The 26,263-nt window shown below is 36.7% G+C and overlaps 2 protein-coding genes across 7 annotated transcripts; one reads left to right on the plus strand and one right to left on the minus strand.

The window, feature by feature from the left end:
- Positions 1-3,086: 3,086 nt before the first annotated feature.
- Positions 3,087-7,461, minus strand: ptgs2b (prostaglandin-endoperoxide synthase 2b). The gene is made up of 10 exons (XM_067417751.1): positions 7,340-7,461; positions 7,102-7,218; positions 6,863-7,006; positions 6,533-6,676; positions 6,087-6,268; positions 5,903-5,986; positions 5,508-5,754; positions 5,064-5,350; positions 4,310-4,457; positions 3,087-4,029 (listed from the first exon to the last, which is right to left on the minus strand). Exons 1-10 carry the CDS (start codon positions 7,392-7,394, stop codon positions 3,620-3,622), a joined length of 1,818 nt encoding a protein of 605 aa, XP_067273852.1. The 5' UTR covers positions 7,395-7,461; the 3' UTR covers positions 3,087-3,619.
- Positions 7,462-8,433: 972 nt separating this feature from the next.
- Positions 8,434-25,212, plus strand: pla2g4ab (phospholipase A2, group IVAb (cytosolic, calcium-dependent)). 6 transcript variants are annotated; one of them, XM_067417746.1, is made up of 18 exons: positions 8,443-8,779; positions 10,335-10,470; positions 11,107-11,188; positions 11,374-11,522; positions 13,152-13,265; positions 13,654-13,691; positions 13,781-13,925; positions 16,024-16,160; positions 16,267-16,489; positions 16,598-16,712; positions 17,937-18,074; positions 18,710-18,799; positions 19,242-19,307; positions 19,515-19,715; positions 19,824-20,008; positions 22,930-23,119; positions 23,526-23,683; positions 23,864-25,212. In XM_067417746.1, exons 2-18 carry the CDS (start codon positions 10,444-10,446, stop codon positions 23,999-24,001), a joined length of 2,196 nt encoding a protein of 731 aa, XP_067273847.1. In that variant the 5' UTR covers positions 8,443-8,779; positions 10,335-10,443; the 3' UTR covers positions 24,002-25,212. The 6 variants fall into 6 exon arrangements, 5 of the variants coding, with proteins under 5 accessions (XP_067273850.1, XP_067273851.1, XP_067273847.1 ...); XM_067417745.1 differs by having other exon boundaries at positions 8,443-8,731; XR_010898088.1 differs by lacking the exons at positions 23,526-23,683; positions 23,864-25,212 and adding an exon at positions 21,216-21,370 and having other exon boundaries at positions 8,434-8,731; positions 22,930-23,066.
- The last annotated feature ends 1,051 nt before the right edge of the window (positions 25,213-26,263 follow it).

Raw genomic sequence — 26,263 nt, forward strand, 5'->3', positions numbered from 1 at the left:
CATTTGTGTGAATGTGAGCACATGTATTATCCTCAAAGGATACAATGAGTACACCAACGAGTGTGTGGATTAACAAAGAATACATAATAGTAAATTTTGTAATTGTAAGCCTTTCTTTAAATTTTTCTGGAAGAGTTAAAATTGTATGCGTGTTTGATTTCTGACTCTTCCAATAAGAAACCTGTAAAAACTATGAATCTTTTTAAAAGGTATATTATTTTCCTGCTTACTGGCATGTAATGTTGTCATTAATAACATTTCATGTTATTATAATAAAAAATGTAAAAAACAAATAAAACAAAAACAAAGAACTTCTACCATAAATTTAGTCTATCAGTTTTAAATAAATAAAAATGTAGGCTATTATTATTATTTAAATCATGTAGAATGGACATGCATTTCATTATTTATCTAAAGAATACAGAGTTAATAAAGAATTTAGAATATGTGTCCCTATCGAATGCGCCACAATCCAATCCAGCAGGTGGCGGTAATGCACCTTCAAGACATCCACCAATCAACCAAAGCAAGCGCAGCTGAACAGACTTCAATCGCGAAAAAGAGACACAGGACAACGACCGTGTTTTTTAGAGGTAAGTGGCCTACAAAAATATATTTATAAAATTAATCTCAATTTTAATTTAGTGTTTTTATTCATCTTTATGTTTTACAACTTGTGTACTTCTCCTCAGTACTTACGCCCTCGTAAGTTACACAACCAACGGCCAGGATAATCTTAATACATTGAGTTTCAGTTTGTTTTTCACCAAACCATATCATATTTGTATTCATTTTTTTTTCTTAAGATTGGCATATACACTGTGAATTGCGTCCGAATTCTGGCTTGTCAGTAATTGTGTTCGCCACTCGTGAGATTGTCTCACAGCTGAAGCAGAACTAGAACTGATTGACCTGTCAGCGGTGAGGGGAAATACAATCAGCTGGTAGCTCTGCTTCAGCTGTACGATTTCATCACGAGAGCAGATCACAATGACATCATTACAGTTTAATCTTTAATGCAGCAAGAAAAAAGAAAATAGTGAGATCTTTAAGTTCTGTAGGCAGCTATATCAAACTACAGAAATTTAGTAAACAGTTGTGCCTCCAGTTCGTGTTGTAAATGGAAAAAAAAAATCTCTTCCAAACCACCATGTAGCCTATACAGCTCCTCTTTTGTTTTCTTAATTTAGCTATTTGGTCATTCATTTACTTGTTTCATTTTCACACTTTATTTATTTACTATTAAATACAATAATATTATTAGCTAAAACACTGGATATATTCACTTTGCTTTTTCATTCATTGTGTGTCTGCAAGTCCTTTAAAGTCTATTTTAAAATGCATTAAATAGTCCTGAATTTAATGTTACCGTGTTTTAACTGGGATATCAAGATTTTGATCAAATTTCAAGTTTCACTTCATTTTGTAGTAGGCTATATTTGTAATGTATAATTAATCACATTTCCAAATGTTTACTAACTTCTTGTTGTTTTAGATGCCGTGAATGCTGATAAAGAGGCATCAGAGTTTATCTTTGCTGGGACGGTGCAGAACTGGCTCCATTACGCCCCTGAAAGGCTTCGGGACATTGCTCATGGTGGAACCCCCTGAGTTTGGAGTATTTTATTCTTTCTTCTACCTTCTTTCTTTCAGTAGTACTGTGTCATTTCTGTATTTATTGGCAAGTTTACATTTGTATTTACTTCCATTTTGCAGATGCACGTTGTCATGTTTTTCCAGGCTCTTCTCATTTGTGTCATAAATTCAGATGTAATTGTTTTAAGTCAATGTGAGATTTCCTATTGTAACTGTGGGGGCATAAATAAAGACATTTGCATGTAAACTGAAGGATGCCGTTTACTTTGAGTGACTTTTTGATGCAAAATCATATCGACTGCAGCCACACGGTCTCTGATCAAAATGAATAAAATAAAGAGACAAATTAACTGGCATAGAATCCTGCTGTACATAAAGCAAGATTGATCTATTTTTCATTGTTGAAATAACATTATTTCACGGTGCAAACCTGATGAAAAATCAATGATATATTTCAATATTGATTCAATGATATTTTGATTGATGCATTAACATTGATTCAACATTGATTCACTTTAATAAGTGGTTTAATTTTAGTTGGAAAACCTCCGTTATCTTCGGAATCGGAACACAAATTAAGATATTTTGTTGAAATCCGATGGCTCAGAAAGGCCTCCATTGGCCACATAATTTCCTCTCTCAAGACCCATAAAAGGTAGGAAGATGTTACAAAATCCAACTCACTACAGTTCTACAATAATTTTATAAAGCGAGATTAGTTTTTTCCCCACATTTAATTAGTCGTTAGGTGGTTTTTAATTTTATTTTTAATTTTTTTAGAACGAACCACTGTAGTGAGATGGACTTTGTAACTAGGTCTCTAGGACCTTTTATGGGTCTTGAGCATAGACTGAAATGACAGTGTGGCCAATGGAGGCCTTTCTAAACCGGTTTTCAAAATTAATTTGTTTTTCAGAAGATGAACAAAGGTCTTACGGGTGTCGAAACGACATTAGGGTAAGTAATTAATGACAGAATTTTCATTTTTGGGTGAACTAAAGGCCTTTGCAGCACACTGAGTCGGACATTTTAAAAGTACATTAACTTATTCACAAATTTCCATTCAGTTAATCACCCACAAAAAATAGTCAACTTCATTGGTAAGTAAAGCAGTATTTTCAATAACTTTTTGCTTTAAGCTGAATTTCAAATGTTACTTTTTTATTAAAAATTAAATGTGTAATACACTAAAACAGGATAAAAATGTTTGTTCAGGTTTTTGGTTATAGAAATGTATGTTTTCAACAATTATATATATATATATATATATATTTTTTTTTTTTTTATATGAATATGTAAAAGGTTTCAATTTGCCTGTTGTGGTACAAGGTTGCCTTGAGGCAAAACACTTTAAAAAAAAATAGTTCAAAAAGAATGAAAAATTGTAATGCTATTGTTATAGTGTCCAATTTTAAGCAGGAAAACAACCACAAATAATTTGTTTCCTTTGACATCATATTGCGTAGGTTAAGAATTCACAGAACACAAGGTAATAATATTAGATTTATTGTGATGTATTAAATCAATGTCAAATTTCAAGTATAAAACAAGGAAATAACAACTACAATACTTTTTTAGATTAAAACAAGTGTTTAAAAGACAAAAAACATTGTGTGCGACATTACATTACAATTTTAGTTTTTTGTTTAGTTAGTTAATGTTCTGAGATCTTAAGATGTTTCATTATGAAAATTGAGAGAAACAGGGGAAAACATTCCAGACAATAAACAAACAACACTAAAGCTAAACTTTGTAAACAACTAAAAATGGGATTCAAGTAAAATCATGACAGAATAAGCTAATCAGCATTATAGCAGTTCTGACATCTGAGGTCTAATGTAAACATTTTTACTATACATACAGTGTACATAATAAATAATTAAAAATAAAACATCAGATTTGTACAAAACTATTCATAAAAAATACAAAAATAGGAATTAAAAGACAATGTTCTCAGTACAATAAATAAAATAAATATATTATAAATATATAAATAATAATTTTCTTACAAAAAATACATCTATCAGAGCTCAGATGTCCGTTCTTTAAGTAAAACTGTTGGGTTGACGTTTTGATCCGCGTGGGAAGTACTTGCATTAATAGTGGTTGGTACCGGATCTTTTACATTAGGCACATAGAAGGATGCCATAGGGCAGGGCCCTTTGACATTATTGCAAACCAAATTCTGCAGAGAGGCAGTGTTGATTATCTCAAAGCCCACTTTGCCACCAAATGTGCTTGGCTTCCAGTACTCAGGGGAACAGATGGGATTTCCCATAAGTCCTTTGAGGGAGTAGGGGGCACCCATCTCTACCATGGTCTCCCCAAAGATGGCATTGAGTCTGGGCTTCTCAACCAGCAGACCAGTATAAAGCTCTACAGCGTCCACATGTCCGTACATCTCTTCAAGTTCAGCAGCCATTTCCTTTTCTCCTAAAACATAAAACAAGTTCAGTCAACTCAAATTGTCAACTGAAATACCGCTGATTTTATAGTATCTGCAGGGTAATATGCTTGTAAAATACAGCTGGGCTTAGGCAAAGTTTATATGCAATTTTATGTGTGTGTGTGTGTGTGTGTGTGTGTGTGTGTGTGTGTAGAAATTAACACACTAAATAAATATATTTAATTTAAATTAATATTGTGAAGACTTAAAACAGCTACCTGTGCTGAACGCAAAATAGCTGCGTGGTTAGAAAACATCTGTCCTCACCTGTCATATCTTCAAAGGATTTGTATGGCTTCATGTTGAAGCGTTTCCTGTAGGCATTGATAGATTGGTAACGCATTTGCCTGCTGTCTTCAATTGACTTCATGGCCACCTTTAATACAGCCGGTGCAACATTACGCCCTCCAGCCACCTGTAGTAAAAGAGAAGATTTAAAGAGTTAGTTCACCCAAAAATGAAATGTATGTCATTAATCACTAAACCCGTAAGACTTCCGTTCATCTTCGGAACACAGTTTAAGATATTTTATATTTATTCCAAGAGCGTATCCAAGTGTAGGCACACTATACTGTCCATGTCCAGAAAGGGAATAAAAACATCATCAAAGTATGTGACATCAGTTGAATCTCTTCAGTTGAAGCATCGAAAATATATTTTGGTCCAAAAATAAGAAAAACTACGACTTTATTTAGCATTGCCTTCTCTTTCACGTTTGTTATCAAACCTCAAATAAAGATTCAAACCGTCATAAATCAGCTTATTGATTCATGATTTGGATTGCGTGTCAAACTGCTGAAATCACATGACATTGGCGATCCAAACTGTGTTCCGAAGGTGAACAGAGGTCGAAGGGGTGTGGAACGACATTAGGGTAAGTCATTAATGACATAAATTTCATTTTTGGGTGAGCTAACCCTTTAAGATTCACCAAATTGTCACCACCAGCTGTACCTTGCAACTGTTTCTACAGCAGACTAATCCAAAATAAGGTAAACCAAACTTCTTTTTCTTGTCTTACCCTTCCAGCCATCTGTTTGGTGAAGGACTCCACCAAGCTGTTGACGCCATGGTCTGTCAGTATAGATGTGTTAAAGAGAAACTGCTTGTAGTTGTAGACTTCATCCTCGATGTGAAACTCATCAGGCATAAGGGGATGCCAGTGGTAAAGGGTGTTGAACTCAGAGGCGATCCTGTTCTGGTATTGGAAACGCTCGTTGAAAAGAAGTTCAGGATCAAACTTTAGCTTAAATTGGTATCCACTAAGGTGCTGGACATAATCTTCAATCACAATTTTGATCGTCTCACCTGTAAAGTCAGAATACAGAACAACCGTTAGAACCATAAGAGCTCTTGTAAATGTATTTTGAGGTACAACTATGATTACATCCATTAATACATCTTGCAAAATGTCCAGTTTGCATATTGAATCGAGTCTAACTTTACATTACTACAGGACGCTTACCAATTAGGATGAGCCGTGTGGTTTGAAACAGCCTCTCGTCATCCCAGTCGGGATGCTCCTGCTTTAGTATATCACACACTCGGTTATGTTCACGCAGCCAGATGGTGGCATACATCATGAGTCCGGGTACCAGTCCAAACGCCTCGTGACCCACGGCAAAACGTCGGGACTCGGGTATATGAGGAGGGTAGTGCATGTCTACTTGAACCTCATTGACTGTCGGAGGATAGACCTCACCATCCACAATCTGGTTAAAGCAATGTACATGAATATAGTCAAGACAACAAGGGTTATGATATAGGTGAAAAAGTAGTAAATAACAAGACAGGAGAAATGTCAAGGAGTGAACTGGAGGAGGATATTTGAGCTAATTCTGGGGTGGAGACGTTCCTTACCTTATATCTCAGTTTGCCGTCCTTGAAAAGTCTCAGCTTGTGTTGGCGCTCAAGGTCCTGTCCATATATGTGACCTAAGTCAACCTAAAGACACCAGACAAAGTCAATCAGATCCTAAAATCGATGTGAGGGGATCATTAATAGTTGCCTCTTGAAAAGGTCATACAGTATATAAGATACGCACCCCATGATTCAGGGCTTTTGTGAAAGCTGGACCTTTCTTCATGTCAGTTTTGAAGAACTGGTGAGTAAAATGTTGGGCAAAGAAAGCGAACATAAGACTGGTGCGTTGAGGGTCTGGGATGAACTTCCTCCTGAGAAGCAGTTTCTCAGCCAGCAGCTTCACATCTGGCAGCTCTTTCTTGCCTGGGAAGACAGAACAAGAAATGAGAAAAAGATCTCCACTGTATATTTACATATTTATTTCTGAGTGTTATACACCAGCCCAAAAGTGTATACAGTGACTGTAATTGCTGGACAGAAATGTCATGTGAACATATGATGTCATATATATGCATTTCTCGTACACACACCCAAGACATGCAGGCGGGCAGGTTGAGTCCGCAAGCTTCCTGTCTAGCTGTGATGCAAGAAATGTGAGAAAACAGGTCTGAGGAGAAAGAGACTTACCTGCGACTCCCATTGGTGTTGGGCAATCATGTGGGACAGGAGGCAGCGTACGAGTGTAGTAGGAGAGATTGGAATAGGCTTCCCAGCTTTTGTAACCATAGTTAGCATTGAATATAGGGGGGCTGTCAATCAGATGGGCACGTGCTGGATCAGGAGGAAAAGAAACGTTTTAAAGAAAGCTTACAGTTTTTATTATACGTATTATTTTAAGTTAAATTTATAGGTTTCAATTCAAAATTATAATTAAAAGTATTTTAATTATGTTATAAATGAAAGTCAAATTGATTTTATTTACAAAAATTAATTAATGCATGAAAAGTGATCGCTTACATGTTAGCACGTATCGCATTATGCCATTTCTCAAAAACGACACGTTGTTGACGATATTCCACAAGCTTTTGAAGTGTGTGAGGATGTAATGCACCGTGTTTGGAGCAGGCTTCAGATAAACTTTAACCCAGGTGAGAAACTCGGCTGTAAAAAATGACACCAAAGTAAAAAGTTAGTCGTGTATTGACAGAGTACATGAAGCTTATTCTTTAATAGAAGTCTATGCAGTCTCCACTTACGTGTTGTGCAGTTTTGACCGTAATATCCAGTGCGTGTACAGTCACATTCATACGAGTCCGGGCTCATTTCAGTGCAGACACCGCGATTCTGACATGGCTGCGAGCAACAGGGGCTGGCTGCATTATCATCAAAAAAGAAAGAAAGGAAGAAAAGAAAAAAAAAGTATAATTTTAGACGGCTTGACTTGGATTTTTGTAATTTATTAAAAAGTAAAATAGGAATGAAGAAATGGCTTACCTCCTTGGCAAACCATGAACCCCAGGTGCAAAAGAATAAATAATATCAAACTCATCCCAGTGGCGTGTATTGGTATGTCTTGGGTCTTTCCTCGCCAGTTCAGCACAGGGAATGAATTAACTTTCGACTGAGAGAGGAGCAGTTATATGAGCACGAGCAGCCAAAAATGTGACGAAACGAGATTGAGTCATCGACTCGCGCGTCTATTGAAGAGAATACTGCTCATTTGTTGACTGCTTATTGGATTATCGGATGTCATAAACTAATATCCCGAAGGCTGTCGAAGATACAATAGCCTAGTTTATTTCTGTCGTGTCAATTTATATATTTTTCACTTACCAATAAAAAGCAAAACAATACTGTAGAAGATTGCAGCCTGCCATATACATATATATATATATATATATATATATATATATATATATATATATATATATATATATATATATATATATATATATATATATATATATATGGCAGGCTGCAATCTTCTACAGTATTGTTATATATATATATATATATATATATATATATATATATATATATATATATATATATATATATATATATATATAAAGTTAATGGAAACTAAATTTAGTTAAACTACATTAATAATACAAATAAATTTAGACATTTCATTTAAATACCTTTGTGAGGCGCCATGGGCTCGTGTAACCCCCCCCCCCCCCCCCATTAACGCTTTTGTATTAATTCTTTAAATACGAAATCATTCGTGAACACATTCTGTTAAATTAAGAAAATAATCATCGTGCATTAACTAGAAAATATTTGTTAAACATTTATCTAAAATGTATGAAACCAAAATAAACACATGCGCTTAAATTTTACTTGCCAATTTTAAATTAGCCTTTCAAAATATATAAAAAAAATGTCTTCTTATTTTTTGTATCATTGTTTGTGCGACCATGTTGATGTTCAAATGGCATACTGCCCCCTTGTGGAAGAAATTAAACATGACTAAGCGTTGAGCAGGTCCGCTATAGCTAGAGAAACCTTGTTTTCTTCATCATCTCTGCTGTTACTTCGGGGAAATGATCACTCTTTCTTTTCTCTTTCTCAACAGTGAATGACCCTAACACCCCTTCCATTTTTTTCATTTAACCCTATCAGTCTTTAGCCTAAAATGATGCTATTTGTAAAGCCTATAATAACACATTTAGTAGCCTTTAGTTTACAATAAAGTGACGTGTATTCTTAAAAGCAATGCACTGACGAGGAGATGCTATCATCATCATAGGAAGTCTGCAGTTCCTCCTCTTTCCTCTTTAAAATGACAATCTGACTGAAGCGCACTCTCTGCAGAAGGAAAACAACGATTGTTTTTTCCCTTCTTCTTCTGGATTTCTGGCTTGGCGTACACTCCAGCCCAGGGTACGATGAAATATTGATTACTCAGTCTGTCAGTTTTTTTAAATCCAGGTAAGCTGTTGTTATGCACATATAACATCATATCACGTGGAAATAGCGGTGCGCAGCTCGAGGTATAGCCTACGTTTTGTCTGCGCACAGTTTAAAGTACGACTGCGTGTTTAAAAAGTTTCTATATTCGGTTCAGAATACGCGGTTTAATGTCTAAAGCCCATCTCCATACATCGGATGCTTTAAAGGACTGCTAGAGTTTTGCGATAGATGGACCATGGCACTGATGTTGACAGAAAACCGATCTATCTCAGAGCTTCAGAGAAGCGTGATATGGTGCTATCACATGAACTTTTGCTTAGCGAGATCATAATGCAGACAAATGCACGCGATATGAATGTAATGTGTTTGAAGTTTTACTTTTTCAAGGGACAATAACATATTTGAAAGCGGCTTTTATAAACTAACTGGGGTAACGTTAACCTAATCGATCACAATGTCATATATAATATCTGTATGTTAATGAGAGTTTCGAGTAAATGTCCTATTTGATTTGCCTTCATGCGTCGTTGTCATGTCTACGTGATGTCCATTCTTTATTGAGGGGACGAACGTGCTCTGGCACAGCGTGAAAATGACACGCGCGGATGAGCACTAAAAGCGTCCTGTGTGACTCGAGGGCCAGTTTGGGCAATAGCCTACTGATTTGTATTTGTGTTTTTGCGCCAAGGTTTTTATGGTTGGATAGTTTAGCTGAACAGAGAACCCGTTATGCAATAGCTTGTGTCGGATTGCGCAATATTCACTCATAATACAAACAATTATAATGCTGAATTTTAAGCACATATGCTTTTGATGTCTTCGATGTAATTAATGTAGAAGTCACTGCAACTTACTGTGTGCTCAGCCAGTGAAAGAGAGCAGTTCAGACTATAGTCTTAAGAAAGACTTTCACAATTTCATCCTGACCACAGACAATATCTCGGATGACTGGTTGCACACTTCCCGTTTCTATATGGACATTTCCACGTCTTTTCATTCTATCTGTAAAGCCATGCCTAGTCCTTCCGTCTTCTTTCATACATAGCCTACACCAGGGATTTTTTAAAAAACTTTATAATGTCAGGACCCCCAAACTTTTATAAGGGACCCCCTTCCTAAAATCCATCTATAAATTATTTTATGTATGGGGGGGGGACCCCAGTTTGAAATCCTCTAACCTGCACAACATGCAAACAAACATGCACCAAATGCCAGTGCAGAAATGTTCTGCTCTTTTGTTTCTTAATACAAGGAATGTTAAAATTTACTTGTTTAGAAATTGTAACATCATCTGTAGTTATATTATGATAATGTATGTGATGTTCTATGAATGTTATAAGAAAGTGAGTATAACCTCAACATTCCACTTCCACTCTTTCCATCACATGTAATCTCATTGCACATTTTAGTCCCCATTGACATGATGTAAAATAATGGAAGGAAAATAAAAGGAGACATATATTGAAAGTGTAGTCAAAATGATTGTAAAAACAAGCTGTTTACCCTATCATTGAATAATTGTTTTTTGAATGCATTTGTGTTTATTTATATTACTTCTTATTTCCCCCCCCAGTGCATTAGATGTCCAGTAGCGTTGCTAGAAGATTTTTCTGGGAGCAAAGTTCTTTGAAGAGGTCTTAGGATAACCAGCCTGTTGTGTCTAATTAGGCTGTGAAGCCACCATGTCACTCACAGATCATCACATCTTTGTAAGTAGGACAAAAGTCTTATGCCTAAGAACAGTAGTAAAAGTCAAAGTGGTGAGCCAAAGCATAAGGCAGTTTGTCAGCACAGAAGGTTTTGGGAAAGCCACTATTTTGGTTTCCAAGAACTTCTTGTATTTCTTCTAAGTTTACACCAGGGATGCTGATGTGCATCAGTGTGAATGTCATGAAACTTATCTGGTAGTCTAATGATTATTCATAGAATTGTTGAACTGTGCATATATAGAGTGTTGAAAAAATGAGAAAAAGGGGACTTTTTCTTTACTCACTATTTATTCACTAATAGCCAGACAAGTGCATCAGCCTCCACATAAATTCTGGAAAATATTAATAGACATTAGCATGCTGCTGACTAACTGCCTTTAAAATTTGTATGGGTTGATGTAAAAAAAAAAAAAAAAAAAAAAAAGACATGTTATTCACATCAACCTGCCCCAGTGCTACTTATAAGCTTTGTCACATTTATCAGTACTTTCCCCCCCCTGCGTAAATACTACACTTCTTTGTCACATTTCTCAGTAAGCTCAGTCAGTGAAATATTTTTTGTTTGTTTGTATTAACACATAAAATAAAAATAAAATGATGATTACTGATTATAAACACTAAGTTTTTATTTCTTAGGTGGAACAGCAAATTTCACACAAATTCAAAGCCAAAGTGTTGCGGGCTGAAAATGTCACCAAAGGAGCTCTTGGAGACCTGTGTGAGTATACTTTATAGTTCATACTTTTTAAATATGAAGTTTAGCCAAGTACAGATCAGTCACTGTATATTTCACAGCATCGTGTATAGCTTTCCTCAGTTTGAAGTTGCTAAAGTAATGAGACCTGATCTGGGCATTTCAAAGAATAAATCTTGTATACCTTAACACACTAAACATGCTTGTAGTGGATACCCCTGACCCATACGTGGAGCTGTACATCCCCACTGCCCCTGAGAGCAGGAAAAAAACACGACATATAGATAACGACATCAATCCAGAGTGGAATGAGACCTTTGAATTCATCCTCGACCCCAACCAAGACAACGTGCTAAAGGTAAAGAGAAACTGAAAATTCATTTCTGTCAGGATCACTATCGTCAAAGTGATAGACAATTAGCATATAGTTTAGATTGACGGTATGGTTCTGTTTTGGGCAGTGACTCCCTGTGCATCCATGCAGGCTAGCATGGATAAGAGCAGGGAGAGCAGGTATAAACCCCCCCTAGGGTAAACAGAACAGAATCAACGATGTATTGCAGATGGCATTAATGTCAATAATAAAATGTACAATCTAATTTAGGAATTTAGTCTGATTCAGGCGGAATCAGAAAGCCAAATCCTGATTGACAAGTGGAGGAGCTGGGGATGGAAGAGGGTAATTAGCTCCGGAGAAATATGATAGCAGCTGATAATACTGAAGGAGCTTATATACAGGTCCTTCTAAAAAAATGAGCAAATTGTGATAAAGTACATTATTTTCCACAATGTAATGATACAAATTAAACTTTCATATATTTTAGATTCATTGCACACCAACTGAAATATTTCAGGTCTGTCCCTTATTGTGTGTCATAATTGCATGGCTGTGGTCTGCCATATGAGTATTAATAAACATTTATAATTTCCTCAGCGTCCAAACTGCCATTGCGATCCATTGTTTTTACAATACTTCGCAGATAATTATCATGTATCAGGCAATTGCTGCTATTGGTCATCTAGGAGTATTGATACCAATAACAGAAACTAATAATAAGTTCAGACCATCTGGCTTAAGTCACACTCGCCGTCCTGGGCCTCCATAACACCTCAGCAGTGCCACAGGCTGATTGCCTCCATGCCACGCCGCATTGAAGCAGTCATTTCTGCAAAAGGGTTCCTGACCAAGTATTGAGTGCATAACTGAACATAATTATTTGAAGGCTGACTTTTTTGTATTAAAAACACTTTTCTTTTATTGGTTGGATGAAATATGCTAATTTCTTGAGAAGGACCTGTATATGCATGCTGTGATAGGCATCGTATTCCTATAGGTAGAGGTGATCAGCTGACAGTCAGCTGATGTGAGCTTGACTAATGTGCCCTGCCAGAACTAACACTATATACCTAATCCTAATCTAAATTTAGTCACACCACACTCTTTATAATAGTGCAGTCTGTTATTCAATATATGCAATGGTAGAGCAGAAATGAATATAAAATTGTAAATAAAGTATTGAAATCTTCCACCATACCTGATCGTTAAAGGTTTAAAAGTGTGTAATTTCTGGCCAACTAGTTGCACTAGTTGTTACCAAACAGGTTTGCCTTTGTCTACCATTATTGAAAACAGATAGTCTACCGTAGCTCTAAAACTCACAGCATTTGTTGATAGACACGATGGCATGTTGGGCTGCCCCCCAAAAAACAGACCAACCAGAGCCAGAGGACATCAACCTCAAAATGTCTGCATATTAAGCTGGAATAAGAGAATGCTTTTTTAAAACACTGACTAAATTACACACTTCCTGTTTGCAGTACACTCACATTTCAGGTTACTTTAGTAAGGTCTGCTATTGCCAACTACGTGTAGTAATTTGAATCTCATTTGAATGTTTTATGCTGATGAGGCTTTTGGAACACATTGTCCGTACTTACTTGTGTGTGTGTACGGTCAATTATATGGATTCTTGTCTCTTGTTTTCAGCTGACATTAATGGATGCTAACTATGTTGTCGATGAAAAGTTGGGTACGGCCTCATATAACATCTCTAAACTCAAAGTTGGACAAACAGTACTGGTGTCATTTCTCATAGGAAAAGTAAGTTATGTCTATTTGAGGAGCACTTTCCCCTTAAGAGCACACAACACATGAGTTGCTTACATTTTCATATTTTACATATAATGCTGCAATGCCAAATTATATTATATTATTAAATTATATTATATTAGGCTGTAGCATACTATTAATTCCTACACTTTTGATTATTTCATTTTTAATTATTTTAAATTTTTATAATATCAATCATATTTCAGTTATTGACCATGAAATTAAACTAATTACTAGCTTATTATATCAGCAAGGATGTTAAAATTGGTGCATCCCCATTCAAAATTCTGTCACATGTATTCCTTCCCTCCCACCTTGCCTTCCCTCCTTCCTTGATCTGACCTGTGGTAATAATCTGTAATTGTTTTTTTTTTTACAGATGACCAATGTGTACTTAGAGGTTTCCTTGGAGGAGTGGTACGTATCACAATGGACAAAACTGGCTTCTGTAAATTGTGTACAATAGGAATGTTTATAGTTGAAAAAATCTAACTGATTTTTTTCAGCTCAACGATGGACCTGCGATTCAATCTGGATCTGTGCCCTAAAGAAAAGCTTTACAGACAACACCGGCGTGATAGAGTCATGTTGGGCATAAAGAAATTGCTGCACATGGAGAAGCCTTCCTCTCTCCCTTCCTCTCCTCATGAGGTACCACTGCTTTTGTAACTCCTCGGGTCCTCTTTGCCTCTTGAGGCCAATTTAGTGAGGTTTACTCACACAGCTCTTACTAGCTGGCCTCTGTTACACTTTCTCCACTGGTCATGCAGTTGCATGAGAAATAGAAAAGTATGTGTTTGATGCAGATGTTACCTCACTGTGATGTAGACACCTAAAGAAGCACAGCAGAAAGTCAAGACATTCACACAATAACACACAATTGGAAAAGAAAACAAACAACTGAGTAGCCAAACTCCTTCAACAGCTTAGCTTTCCACATAACTTTAAGAGAAGTCATTATCTTACCAGATAAGATATTTGGCCACATTAAGAGGAAATATAATTAGTACTTTGAATACTGGCAGTGTTTTCGTGTTTACTTTCTCTTTAGGTCACAGGCCCACTTCATTATCAAGTTTCTGTTTCCTTTGCCACAGTTTTTCTTCCTTTGCTAGTTAAGTCTTGGCTCAACATATGAAAATGGACATAGTCCAAATATAAAGAGGAAGTGTTAGCTAAGACTTGTGAGAACTCACAGGACTAGTGTATTATGTGACGCTTTTATAACCCCCGAATAAAGAACATAGGCAGGAAATGACAAAAGTTAAACTGGTTACAATAGAGTTACAATGATGTTAGTGTTAGAAATGCTAGCCGTATATCTAATGATCTGGAGCGCATACGTTAAGATGCTTTTTGGAAGCATCAGCTTCTCTCACTTGTCTTTTAGCTAGGCAAAAACAAGCACAATTTTGGGCACAATTGACTGCCTGCACACCTAATGGTTTGGTGAAATTTATCAAAGCCAGTGTTACCTGGTGCACTTTCCTTGTTTTGAAAAAGTTGCAATGTAACCGTAATCTTCTCGTCTGTATTGTCATGTACATCTGAGTGAAATGGATTTCAAAAAAGAAAAATGTAGGGTGGGTCTTGTTTATGTCCATCAGTTGTTCATCAGATAGAATGTGGATAGAATGCAGATCTGAATGCAAGCTTGCAATTCATTGTAAGAAAGGATCGAAGTTTAAGCTGACAAAATGATAAAAAAAAGTCTGGCATACTTGTCAGGCTATCACCAGACCAAGCTCAATTTAAGACTGAACATTGGTCTGGGGAGTCTGTTCTGTATTTTCTACTACACAAGAGACGTGATCAACGAGCATTATTCAAATGACTCTGTATGATATTGGATAGTCCTTCAACCAGTCAGACCACATGAGGTGTGATATACGAGCAACGACCCATTGCTTCTCTATCCGTCATCGTGTTAAACCTACCAATAGCACACCAGGTGAATAAGCCAGTCTGTGATTGGTTCACCCAAAAGTGTAACAGAAGCAGTTGAAATGAATGAACAGGTTTCCAGACTGAGTTGCAGGGTGAAATAAAATTGCTGGCAGATCAGGCTAGGTTTACCCAGTCTACTGGCATACATCACCAGAGAGAAGTCTGTTACTTTAAAGCTACACTATAAGACTTTTCCGTCCGCTAGGGGTGCCTATTCAAAACAAAGGCGTAGTTTTATGACACCAGGTTTGAGCTAAAAATCCTGGGACATGTGAAAAAGAACCGGGCTAGGACTCATGCCGGGCTAGGACAGAAATCATGTTCATGGATGCGATTATTACCGTTATTGTAGTATGAAGCGGAGCAGGATCAAGTTTTGAGGGAGCTGAGCAAGGTTGCTGGAGCGATTGTTGCCGATCACATGGCTCGCGAGCAGCAATACTTTTATTATGACAGGACAGTCGCCGGCGCCATTTCCGCTTTTCCGTTCATGAGTATGAGGTAACACAGCCGTGTTTATCACATCAGGATTGCATTTAAGTGTGTTTAAGATAATGTTATGACGTTACTCTGTGCGTTCACTAAGCGGCTGCTGTGACACTTATTGCACACTGCTAAGAGTAAAGCGTTTCTGCCAAATAAAACCGGAAACCGAGGGTAAAGCAGATATGACACAATTGACAGGCGACTCCCTCGGACGTCACGGATCCTTGGTTAAAATCGCAATTTTCTCACAATGTAAAAAGTAAGGAAAAGGAAAATTGCTAGCCTATTGCTAATATTTGTGTTTTCTTGCATGAAGGTTCCAGTGATTGCTGTGCTGGGCTCAGGGGGAGGTTTCAGGGCAATGGTCGGGTTCTCTGGCGTTATGAAGGCTTTGTATGAGTCTGGAGTTCTGGACTGCACCACATATGTTGCTGGACTCTCCGGATCCACCTGGTATGAGGACATTTAACAAAGCTTTTTATCATTGTATGTTCATCTTTTAATTTCTTCTAAAAAAAATCCCAGTGCTAACCTACATTTACTTTTCTGTATCTCACAGGTACATGACTAGTTTGTACTCCCACCCAGAGTTCCCAACTAAGGGCCCAGAGCAGATAAACCAGGAGCTGATGAACCGTGTGAACAGTAACCCTCTCCGACTACTCCTTCCCAAACACATCACTAAATACGTACATGCCTTGTGGAGCAAGAAGGCCTCAGGACAGCCGGTTACCTTCACAGATATCTTTGGGATGTTGATTGGCGAGACACTAATTCCTGCTGTGAGAATCTGATCTTTTGGAGTGTCCTTTGCTTTTGCCTTTACTCATTCAGAAATATTATACAATGCACAGCTAGCAATACAAAGTCTCTTTCTGCTTTCCCTACAGAGGATGGACACCAAGTTGAGTGAATTGCAGGAAAAAATAAATGAAGCTCAGGCTCCTATGCCCTTGTTCACCTGCCTGCATGTAAAACCAGATGTCTCTGAGCTTAAGTTTGCAGGTAAATGCACATCTTTTTATATTGAGTCTCAAGTTTATTATAAATCACATTATCAGTATAACAATTCTTTTTACAATTTCTATGATTACAACGTCGAGTGTTTCTTCATAACTTCAGAAATGAATTTCCATTGAGCCAACTAATTGTCTAAGGTGATACTATACCTGGGAAATATACAAAGATCATTATCAGCTACATTGTTGTCATTGTATTCACTGAATGAATGAAGGGGGATGCCATTTGTAGTATTCTGACCTTTTGAATTGCCTGGGGAGAACCTGATTACGTCAGAGGATTAGCAAAAGTATGTGAACTATGTAAAATAACCCTTTTTTTAGTTCAAAGAACTCTTGTATTGTTTTTCTAAAGCCCAAAAAGCCCTGAAGTGCCACACGTTTTACTTCTTTAAAGATCTGTCTGCAATTGAATATAGGCCACAGACATTCTCTTAATTCTGTTGACTCACCAACATGACTGAGCAGGCCATGCCTTGTGAGCTGGCTGCTGCTCTTTCTGGTTTGAGACCGAAAAAAAAAAGCTCTATACACTTAGTAAAAACATTAATCTTATGTAAGAAAAGATTTACATTACATGTGAGCTGCATTTGAATGCACATAGCTATTTTAATAGAGTATAATAATAATAATAATTTAATATTTTTTTAATAATGACCTCTAAATTCATTCAAGTTTTTGGTATAAACATGAATCAGTACACTTTGTACAGTATAATTCCGACTGAATGAAAACAACTATTTAGACACGGAGACACTCAAGGGAATCACCCTCACGTCATATTCCATTGAGTTTCCAAAATGCGACAGAAAGACATCCGAACCACTCCTACCTCTACAATAGACTAAAACTGGCTGTCAATGCCTCAGACTTTGATTAATAATTTTGGTCTAAAAAAGCGTCAGAGTGTTTTCTGCAGGCCTTGTCACACAAAATGGCTTTTGTGTTGTGAACATTTTCTTTAGTTGATTCATGCATCTGCCTTCGTCATGTAACATGCGTTATCAAGGCTGTTAGGAAACTGAAATCTGAAACATTGCCTAAAACTATTTGAAATATGCAATTTGGAACCTAGTTTTGATCTGTTGTCCAAAATTCGACATCCTATTTTTACCTTGATTGCTACATGTTTCACAGACTTCTGTTAATTGGGAATACATTTCTATTGTGGTTATGGTTGTGTTTTGATTGGCATGTTTTTAATTGACAGACTGGGTGGAGTTCAGTCCGTATGAGATCGGAATGGCTAAATATGGAACCTTCATGACCCCTGACCTTTTTGGAAGCAAGTTCTTCAGAGGGAATGTGGTCAAGAAGCACAAGGAGAACCCTCTTCACTTCCTTATGGGTATGGGCTCTTTTTCTGAATTTCTCTTAGTAGTAAGCAGAGAACCATTATAAGAAAGTTAAAATATCAGTGCTTTTATGTAAATAGTGACAACACATAATTGGAATCTTTACTGTCAGTCAAATGTCACCTGATTTAAGGGTGTTGGTTCAGTCATTTGCAATAAAATCTCATTCTTTACTGTATTGTAATGCGAGACAAGTTAGTGTTGTAATGCAGTGGTGCAAACTCAAAATTCTAAATAATCACTCTGACCGTAAAGAAGCATTCTTCAAAGGGTGTATCGCAAGATAAAGTTTCACGACAGATTTACTCATTCTTTTTTAAAACAGTGACGTGAAGTTCTGCAAAACTATTTGTTTTCTACTGTTTCAGGCTATTCATCGGCTATAGAGCCTTATTTCTCACATTTCACAATTTTAGGCTGAAGACTGAATAAGATTGAATGAATTAATAAATGTCTGGATTATATTTCATCCTAATATCAATAAGAAGTTACACTAAAAAGAAGAATATGAAACTCCTAATGAAAAAATCTCTTTTTAGGAATCATTTTTTTCTTTTGATTTGAAGGGAAAACTTGGTCAAATCTTCACGTTTTAGTAGATGGGAAACAGCGTGTTTGTGTTTCACAGGTGTGTGGGGCAGTGCCTTCTCCATCCTGTTCAACAGAATTCTGGGATTTAATGATGTGACGAATGGCAGCACCATGGAGGAAGAACTTGGTATGATCATTGACTGTAATCACAGATCAATCTTTTTAGTCACATGTGCATAATCATCTTTTTTCATTTGCATGCCACAGAACTTCATTCACAAAGTTCTACATAAACTTTGTATCTTGTGTGTTATATCTATATGTATTCGTAATATTCATGCAGTGTCAAAATAGCGATAGAGGAAGAAAATGTTGCAGAATGATGGTGCCTTTGGTGTTTGCATGTCTGATGGTAGGACGAGATTCATAAAACTGTGATGGTTATCAGGAAGCTACACCAAATTGTGATTACATTTGTGCACATGCAAACATCCTGGCTGGCGCACACACACACACACACACACACTGTATTCTTAGATGACCTGAGAGATTGATCTTAGTCAGACATCTGTTGGAGCTGATTTGCATTTTGTGGCTTTGACGCTAGTGTTTTCACAATTACTCTACAGAACAGATAAAACCAGAACACATTGTGGGAGAGGACAGTCTGGATAATGATGAAGACCCACAAAAAGGCAAGATTTTAGACCATGTACATTACACAGCAAGTATCTTAGAATAGGGGATTTATATATATATATATATATATATATATATATATATATATATATATATATATATATATATATATATATATATATATATATATATATACATATATATATATATATATAATGCAAATCCCTAAATACAATGATTTTGATTTTGTCTTACACCTTCAGAGGACGAGTATCAGGCCAGCTGGATGCAGCGCATGGTTAGCTCTCTCTTCAGTGACTCAGTTTTTTTTAAAACACGTGAAGGCAGAGCTGGAAAAGTACACAACTTCATGCTGGGCTTAAGCCTCAACAACAACAACGTGCCACTTTCTTCTTTCTATGAAACCGGCAGTCCCACAGAGGATGAGATTGATGCGGTCACAGGTCAGAGTTCATGTTTGTTATGGTCATTTAAGCTTACTGAATTAAAGGGTTAACCCTTTAACTTCAATTGTTGCCTTATTGTTCTTTTCTGATTTTGGACACTTTCAGACCCATTTGAATTTGACCGTATCTACGAGCCATTAGACGTAAAGAGCAAGAAGATCCATGTGGTGGACAGTGGCTTGACCTTTAACCTTCCTTATCCCCTGATTTTAAGGCCTCAAAGAGGTGTAGACCTCATAATTTCCTTTGATTTTTCTGCCCGACCGAGTGACTCAAGTCCTCCATTTAAGGTTAGTACTAGAGATGTCAGTGTTAAAGGGATAGTTCACCCAAAAATGAAAATTTGATGTTTATCTGCTTACTCCCAGGGCATCCAAGATGTAGGTGTGTTTGTTTCTTCAGTAGAACACAAATTAAGATTTTTAACTCCAACGGTTGCACTGTGCCAGTCATATAATGCATTTCAATGTGGTGTTTTTTTAATGAGAGTCACTATGAGAGTGAAAAACACATACGCATATGAATCCATATTAAACCCTGTTGCTCGCAGTGACACATTGATGTCTTAAAGGAAGTGTATGTAAGATTGTGGCCAAAACTGGTACTGCAATCACTTTCAAATGACTGTAGAGCGGTATTCCCTCTCCCCCTCCCCCTGACTTGAGGTTGCCAGATAGGCTGCAGGATCCAGCAGGAACGTTTGTAGCTGTGGTAACTAGAGCAGAACTGGCAACCCGTATGTCTAAACACTACTGACTTTGTAATTGGTAGATAGGTGGAGGGCGGAGCTTCAGGCCAGAACACAACATGTCAACATCAACATCAGTTGAGGGCTACTACAACAACTTTTAAATGACAATATCCTGGCCGGACTACTGTTGTCATTGATATAAGTATTTGAAATTAACATGATTTCTTAAGGTCTAGTGATATATCAGGGCCATTTTATGATTAATTGAAATACATTTCTTACATACAGTTCCTTTAAGACACAAAACGATCGGTTTCTGCAAGAAACTGAACAGTATTTATGGTATTTCTTGACCTCATGAATTTCATCTAGTATTCCCAACACCATTACTTCTGCCGGAGAAGGTCAAAATGACGGCGCGATCATAGTTTCTTGCAGAAACCAATCGTTTTGTGTCTTAAGACATCAATGTGTCGCCACGAGCCACAGGGTTTAATTTGGATTCTCATGTCTATGTGTTTTTTTACTTTCATAGTGGCTCTCATAGAAAACACCCCATTGACATGCATTATATGAGCAACGGCTGGAGTTAAGAATCTTCATTTGTGTTCTTCTGAAGAAACAAACACACCTACATCTTGGATTCTCTGGGGGTAAGCAGCTAAACATCACATTTCCATTTTTGGGTGAACTATCCCTTTAACACTTTATTTTAGTATGATAAATTATATTATTGCACGGCTTATTACTCTGGAACACTTGATTCTGATTAGTCAGTCACAGACTGATAATACAGACTCATCCAGGTTATGCCGAGTTCAGACTGCACGATTTTCAAACTCGTTGGATCACTGTTCTTTTCACACTGCATGACTATCTGGGGAAGCCAGTCACTGCTGTGTTCACACTGATCGATGGATTGGCAACAGGAGACAGGAGGTTTCACACTGCATGACAAGAGGTACATAATCACAGCCAACTCTCTCCGGTGCGCAAACTACGTTTCACAACCAAACTCACGTGAGACTGGAATTATGAAAAATTATAAACTGCAGAAAGTTTGTGATCCAAATTGTCTGTGAGCTGATTTGTAGCAAAATATTTTTATAAAGTATTTTTCGGTCAAAACACATTTCACACAGCAGGATTATCAATCGCTAACAGGTCTAGATATTTATCGTGCCAAATATCTCACGGGCGTCGGTGACTCGTCAGCGATTCTCTCTGATCGCGTCTCTGATCTTTCACACTGCGTGATTGTCACTCGAGCATCGATTTATCTGTGATTTAGGGCATTTGACGGCGATTGCGCAAAACCTGTCAGCGAGTCAAAATCGGGGCTGAGATCGTGCAGTGTGAACTCTGCATAACTGAAGTCAGTGCTATAGGCTATGCTTACTAGGAAAAAAAATCTTCATGGAATTTTCGGGTTTGGTTAGCTAATAAAATTTAAAAACTCAAATCAATATGTGTACAATTAGGCCTAATATGTCATCCGGGTATTGCAGACTCACTCTCTTGTTTCAAAATGCAACGATTGTTTTGTACACTGTAATGATTATAAGATAAACATCTAAGTTTTATCTATATTAAAATGCAATAACAGTTTTATCTCAAATCAGTATCTCTTATCCCCATAATTATTTATGTGGTGACATGCCGTGTAATAAGTAGTATGATGTAATAGCTAGAGTGGAAATCACCCAATCCACCTAAATTGTCATTATGGCTTAGTGATCTAAGAACTGAAAAACTTTTTCTTAGAGGATCAACCAGAGCATTTTACAAAACATGGGACCCTCTACTCCTCCCTCTTTAAACTAACTTAAGAAAGAGGAGCCCTTATTATTATTTATTTATTTATTATTATTTTTATTATCCCATATTTATTGATTTTTCTTTCTTTCTTTCTTTCTTTCTTTCTTTCTTTCTTTCTTTCTTTCTTTCTTTCTTTCTTTCTTTCTTTCTTTCTTTCTTTCTTTCTTTCTTTCTTTCTTTCTTTCTTTCTCTATTTATTTATTTTGTGTCAATGTCATTGTCTATTTTTCCTAGCAGCTGGGGTTGTTCTGTTGAGATGGGAATTTGTGGGTAACATTTTTTGGAAAAGCAATGCCTTTAGAAGTGTTTTTTGTCACTGAATACTTCCTATGTGCCTTGTTCTGATAAAAATAATAAAATAAAGAAATAGTATGACTGTACTGAATCCCTTAAATGTCGATTTGGTTTGAAGTTGCCGTTTGCTAGCAGCTGCTTTCTTCACGGAAGCTTTGCTTTTAAAGAAATAAAATATATTTTTTTAAACTCAAGTCAGTATTTCATGTCTAATTATTTATGTGGCAAGTAGCAGCTGGATGTACATTATCCCTTACATAAACAATGCAGGATAGAAAAATAAATTATCTATGCATTTTTTTGTGCAAATAACCATGTGATTTAGTTTACTGATTAATCAATCAGCATATAATGTAAAATCATGATCATACATGCACAGACAGCATATATGATGTTTTTTGTTTTTAGGAACTTCAGCTAGCTGAGAAATGGGCACGAATGAACAAACTTCCATTTCCCAAGATCGATCCAAAGGTGTTTGACCGAGAGGGGCTAAAGGAGTGTTATGTGTTTAAGCCCAAAAAAGGAGAAAGGAACTGCCCTACTGTCATCCATTTCGTCCTGGTCAATATCGAATTCAGGACATTTAAAGCCCCAGGTGTGTGTTCATTTGTTTGCACTTATGTCTGTTTACATAGGGTTTTTAAAAAAAAGAAAAGTTAGCATTGCAGATTTACAGGGATCTCCGTTAAAAAAAACGGAGACCTTTCCGGTGCGTCTTTATCTGTTTACACTGTCCTGCGACTTGCATATTTGTTTGTGTAGGAAGGTCTGTGTTTGACGGTTTTATGAGCTGGTTGATTTACATTCCTTTTTATATAATGCATGAAGTAGGTGTGTTTCTATATGTTTGTATTCAATCTGTTTATGCTTTGGAAGAAAAAGATAATATTTTATTTTAACATTAAAAAACATAATGATCAACAGACTAGTGACTTTAAATTACTCAAGAAAAAAGAAGAAAAATCAGGATGTTTTAAACCAATGTTTGGTGTATTTTGAAGGTGTTCCACGTGAAACAGACAAAGAGAGAGAATTTGCAGACTTTGACATCTTTGATGACCCAGAGACGCCCTACTCCACCTTCAACTTCCATTATTCCAAAAAAGCCTTCACCCAGTTGCATGATCTTATGGAATTTAACACGCTTAACAACATAGAGGTCAGTCCAGCTCATATTAATGCTTCTTTATATTCTTGTGCAGGTTTGATTGAAATTTTTTCTGTATCTATTGTATCTTCTGTATCTTTTTTTGAATATATTTCAATAATGTTTTTTTTAATCATGTTTAGGCTTATTTATGCAAGTCATGTTTTAAATCCTTTATCACACTTTCTCTAGGTCATCAAAGAAGGCATAATGGACAGTATCTCATATAGGAAGGAGAGTCCATCTCGCTGCGCAGTCTCTCTTTCTCTCAGTGAAATACAAAACAAAAAACTCCTTAAGAGGGAGTCAAAAGGACAAGCATGCCAATAAGGAGGTTATTCTAGCCTCAAGAAGTTTACAGATGTCACACATCTCATCATGGAAACTTTTTTTTAAAACTGAAAAACAACTCAACAGACTGTGAAACTAGATGATCTGGTTTGGTCCGCAGAACATTTTCCCTGTAGATTTTTAAAGATAACTGGTGCCTGACACCATGAAAATAGCACTTACAGCATAATTGTTGTCATTAAGTTATGCGGGTGTAGCAATTCCAGAGAGTGTAAAGTGGTAGAGTAGATAAATAAGTCAAATATTTCTTTCAAGATACATATGACTATTTAGGTGCTTAAAAATTTAAGAAGAAACTTCCGTCATCTGCATTTTGAAAAAATTCTAAATAGCTCCTTTTGTGTTTCTAAGAAGAAAGTTATACAGGTTTGGAAGGACAAGTAAATGATGAACATTGCAAAATCATCTTCCGATTATAAGGGAATCAATTCCAAGAAGACAGAAAGCACCTTTGGGCTTTTGGTGTGTTTGTGTGTGGTTTAATGGCAACTCCTAAAACAACATTATATGATGTTATCCTTATTTATGTTTTATGAACTAAGGGAGTGCCTAAAAAAAAAAACAAGTAATATCCTGAGGTACAAAGCAAAACATGAAACCATGGTAACCCACCACTTTCTCGCTCGAGTCAGTTTGAACAGTTGTTTTTTTTTTTTTTTTAGCCCTGTCTTGTTTTAAGTTTCCGTTTAGATTCAGAGATAGTTTTATTTCTAACCGAGTCATTTCCTTATACTTTTAATCAGGATTATCTTCTAGTAAATGAATGAAAGGGAAAGGAGAGGAGAGGAGGGGTGTCAGTTATTCCTCAAACTGACAATCCAATATCAGTTTGATGTTATATATTCTCTTTACACATACAATCATGCAGTCAATTCCTGTAGATCGTGCAGGCTGCACAAAAAGAAAAAAAACTGACTTTATAATATTTGCTCCACTATACCTGCTGCACCGATGAAGTTGCTTATGAGGTCTGGCTGTTTTAGATGACTGAATGTAAAGATGCTCGGATGTCTTACTATAGAGCACATTGTGAACATTACACCCTAAGGGATGCTCATGTATTAGATTATCATCTATTAACTATTAAACTAAGTATTAATTTAATGTTTATTTGTATAACCATTAATACTTATGTTAATATGAGTTGTATGCTTTGTTACAAAGAATCTGTATGCATTGTTTACACTTAATAAAACATCTGACTTTAAATGTGTGAAATTAGTTAGTCCTTTTTATGTCATTATTATTGTCCATTTCACTAGTTCACACTTACATCAAATTAAAGAGTAAAGATTATGCGTATTTGGCGTGCTGTCCGGGGGAGGGCTCCGGGCTCAGAATTTGGCCCGAACCCAGAGTATCCCCTCGGGATAGAGATACTCTAGAACTGGACTGAAGTGTATTATAGATTGTGTTGACATCTAATAAGAGTTTGTTAGAATCAAGTGAGGAGATGGGGTGGTGGAGGGATGCTAAAATGAAAATGGTCAACGAAAGAAGGTAAATCTGTATATACACACCTCTTATCATAGATTAGCTTGATGTGCTCCACTCGTGTTTAATTAGGTTTAATTATCTGCACGTGTTCCTCCCGAAATTATGTTAATACAAACTTCACTTCAATGTCATGTCATGTTAGTCAAAACTGATGATGTTTCAGAATGTGTTAGAAGCAAGAAAAAGTGTTAGGATTTGAGCGAGTTTGAAAAGGGCCAAATTGTGATGGCTTGAAAACTGGGTCAGAACATTTCCAAAACAGCAGCTGTTGTGCGGTGTTCCCGGTCTACAGGTCAGTATCTATCAAAAGTGCTCCAAAGAAGGAACAGTGGTGGACCAATGACAGGGTTGGTCTGATCAAACTGACAAGCTACTCAAATTGCTCAATCAAGGTGCCCATACTGAGCCCTGTCCACTTCCGAAAGCACCAACAGTGGGCACTAGAGCATGGAGCAATGTAAGAAGTGGCCTGGTCTGATAAATCACGTTTTGTTTCACAAAGGTTGAGTTGGGTGGTGGATGGTATGTACACCCTTTCATGGAAACGGTATTCCCTGGTGGTTGTGACCTCTTTTAGCAGGATAATGCACCCTGCCACAAAGCAAAAACTGTTTAGGAACGGTTTGAGGAGCACAACAATGGGTTTCCACAGATCTTAATCCAATATATCATCATTGGGAAGTCCAATCCATAATCTTTTGACCAGATTCCTAGGAGTCACTATGAGTAAATGTTTTTCTGAGG

The sequence above is a fragment of the Pseudorasbora parva genome, chromosome 15 (genome assembly GCF_024679245.1).
Source record: "Pseudorasbora parva isolate DD20220531a chromosome 15, ASM2467924v1, whole genome shotgun sequence".
In the NCBI taxonomy this organism is placed as follows: Eukaryota; Metazoa; Chordata; class Actinopteri; order Cypriniformes; family Gobionidae; genus Pseudorasbora; species Pseudorasbora parva.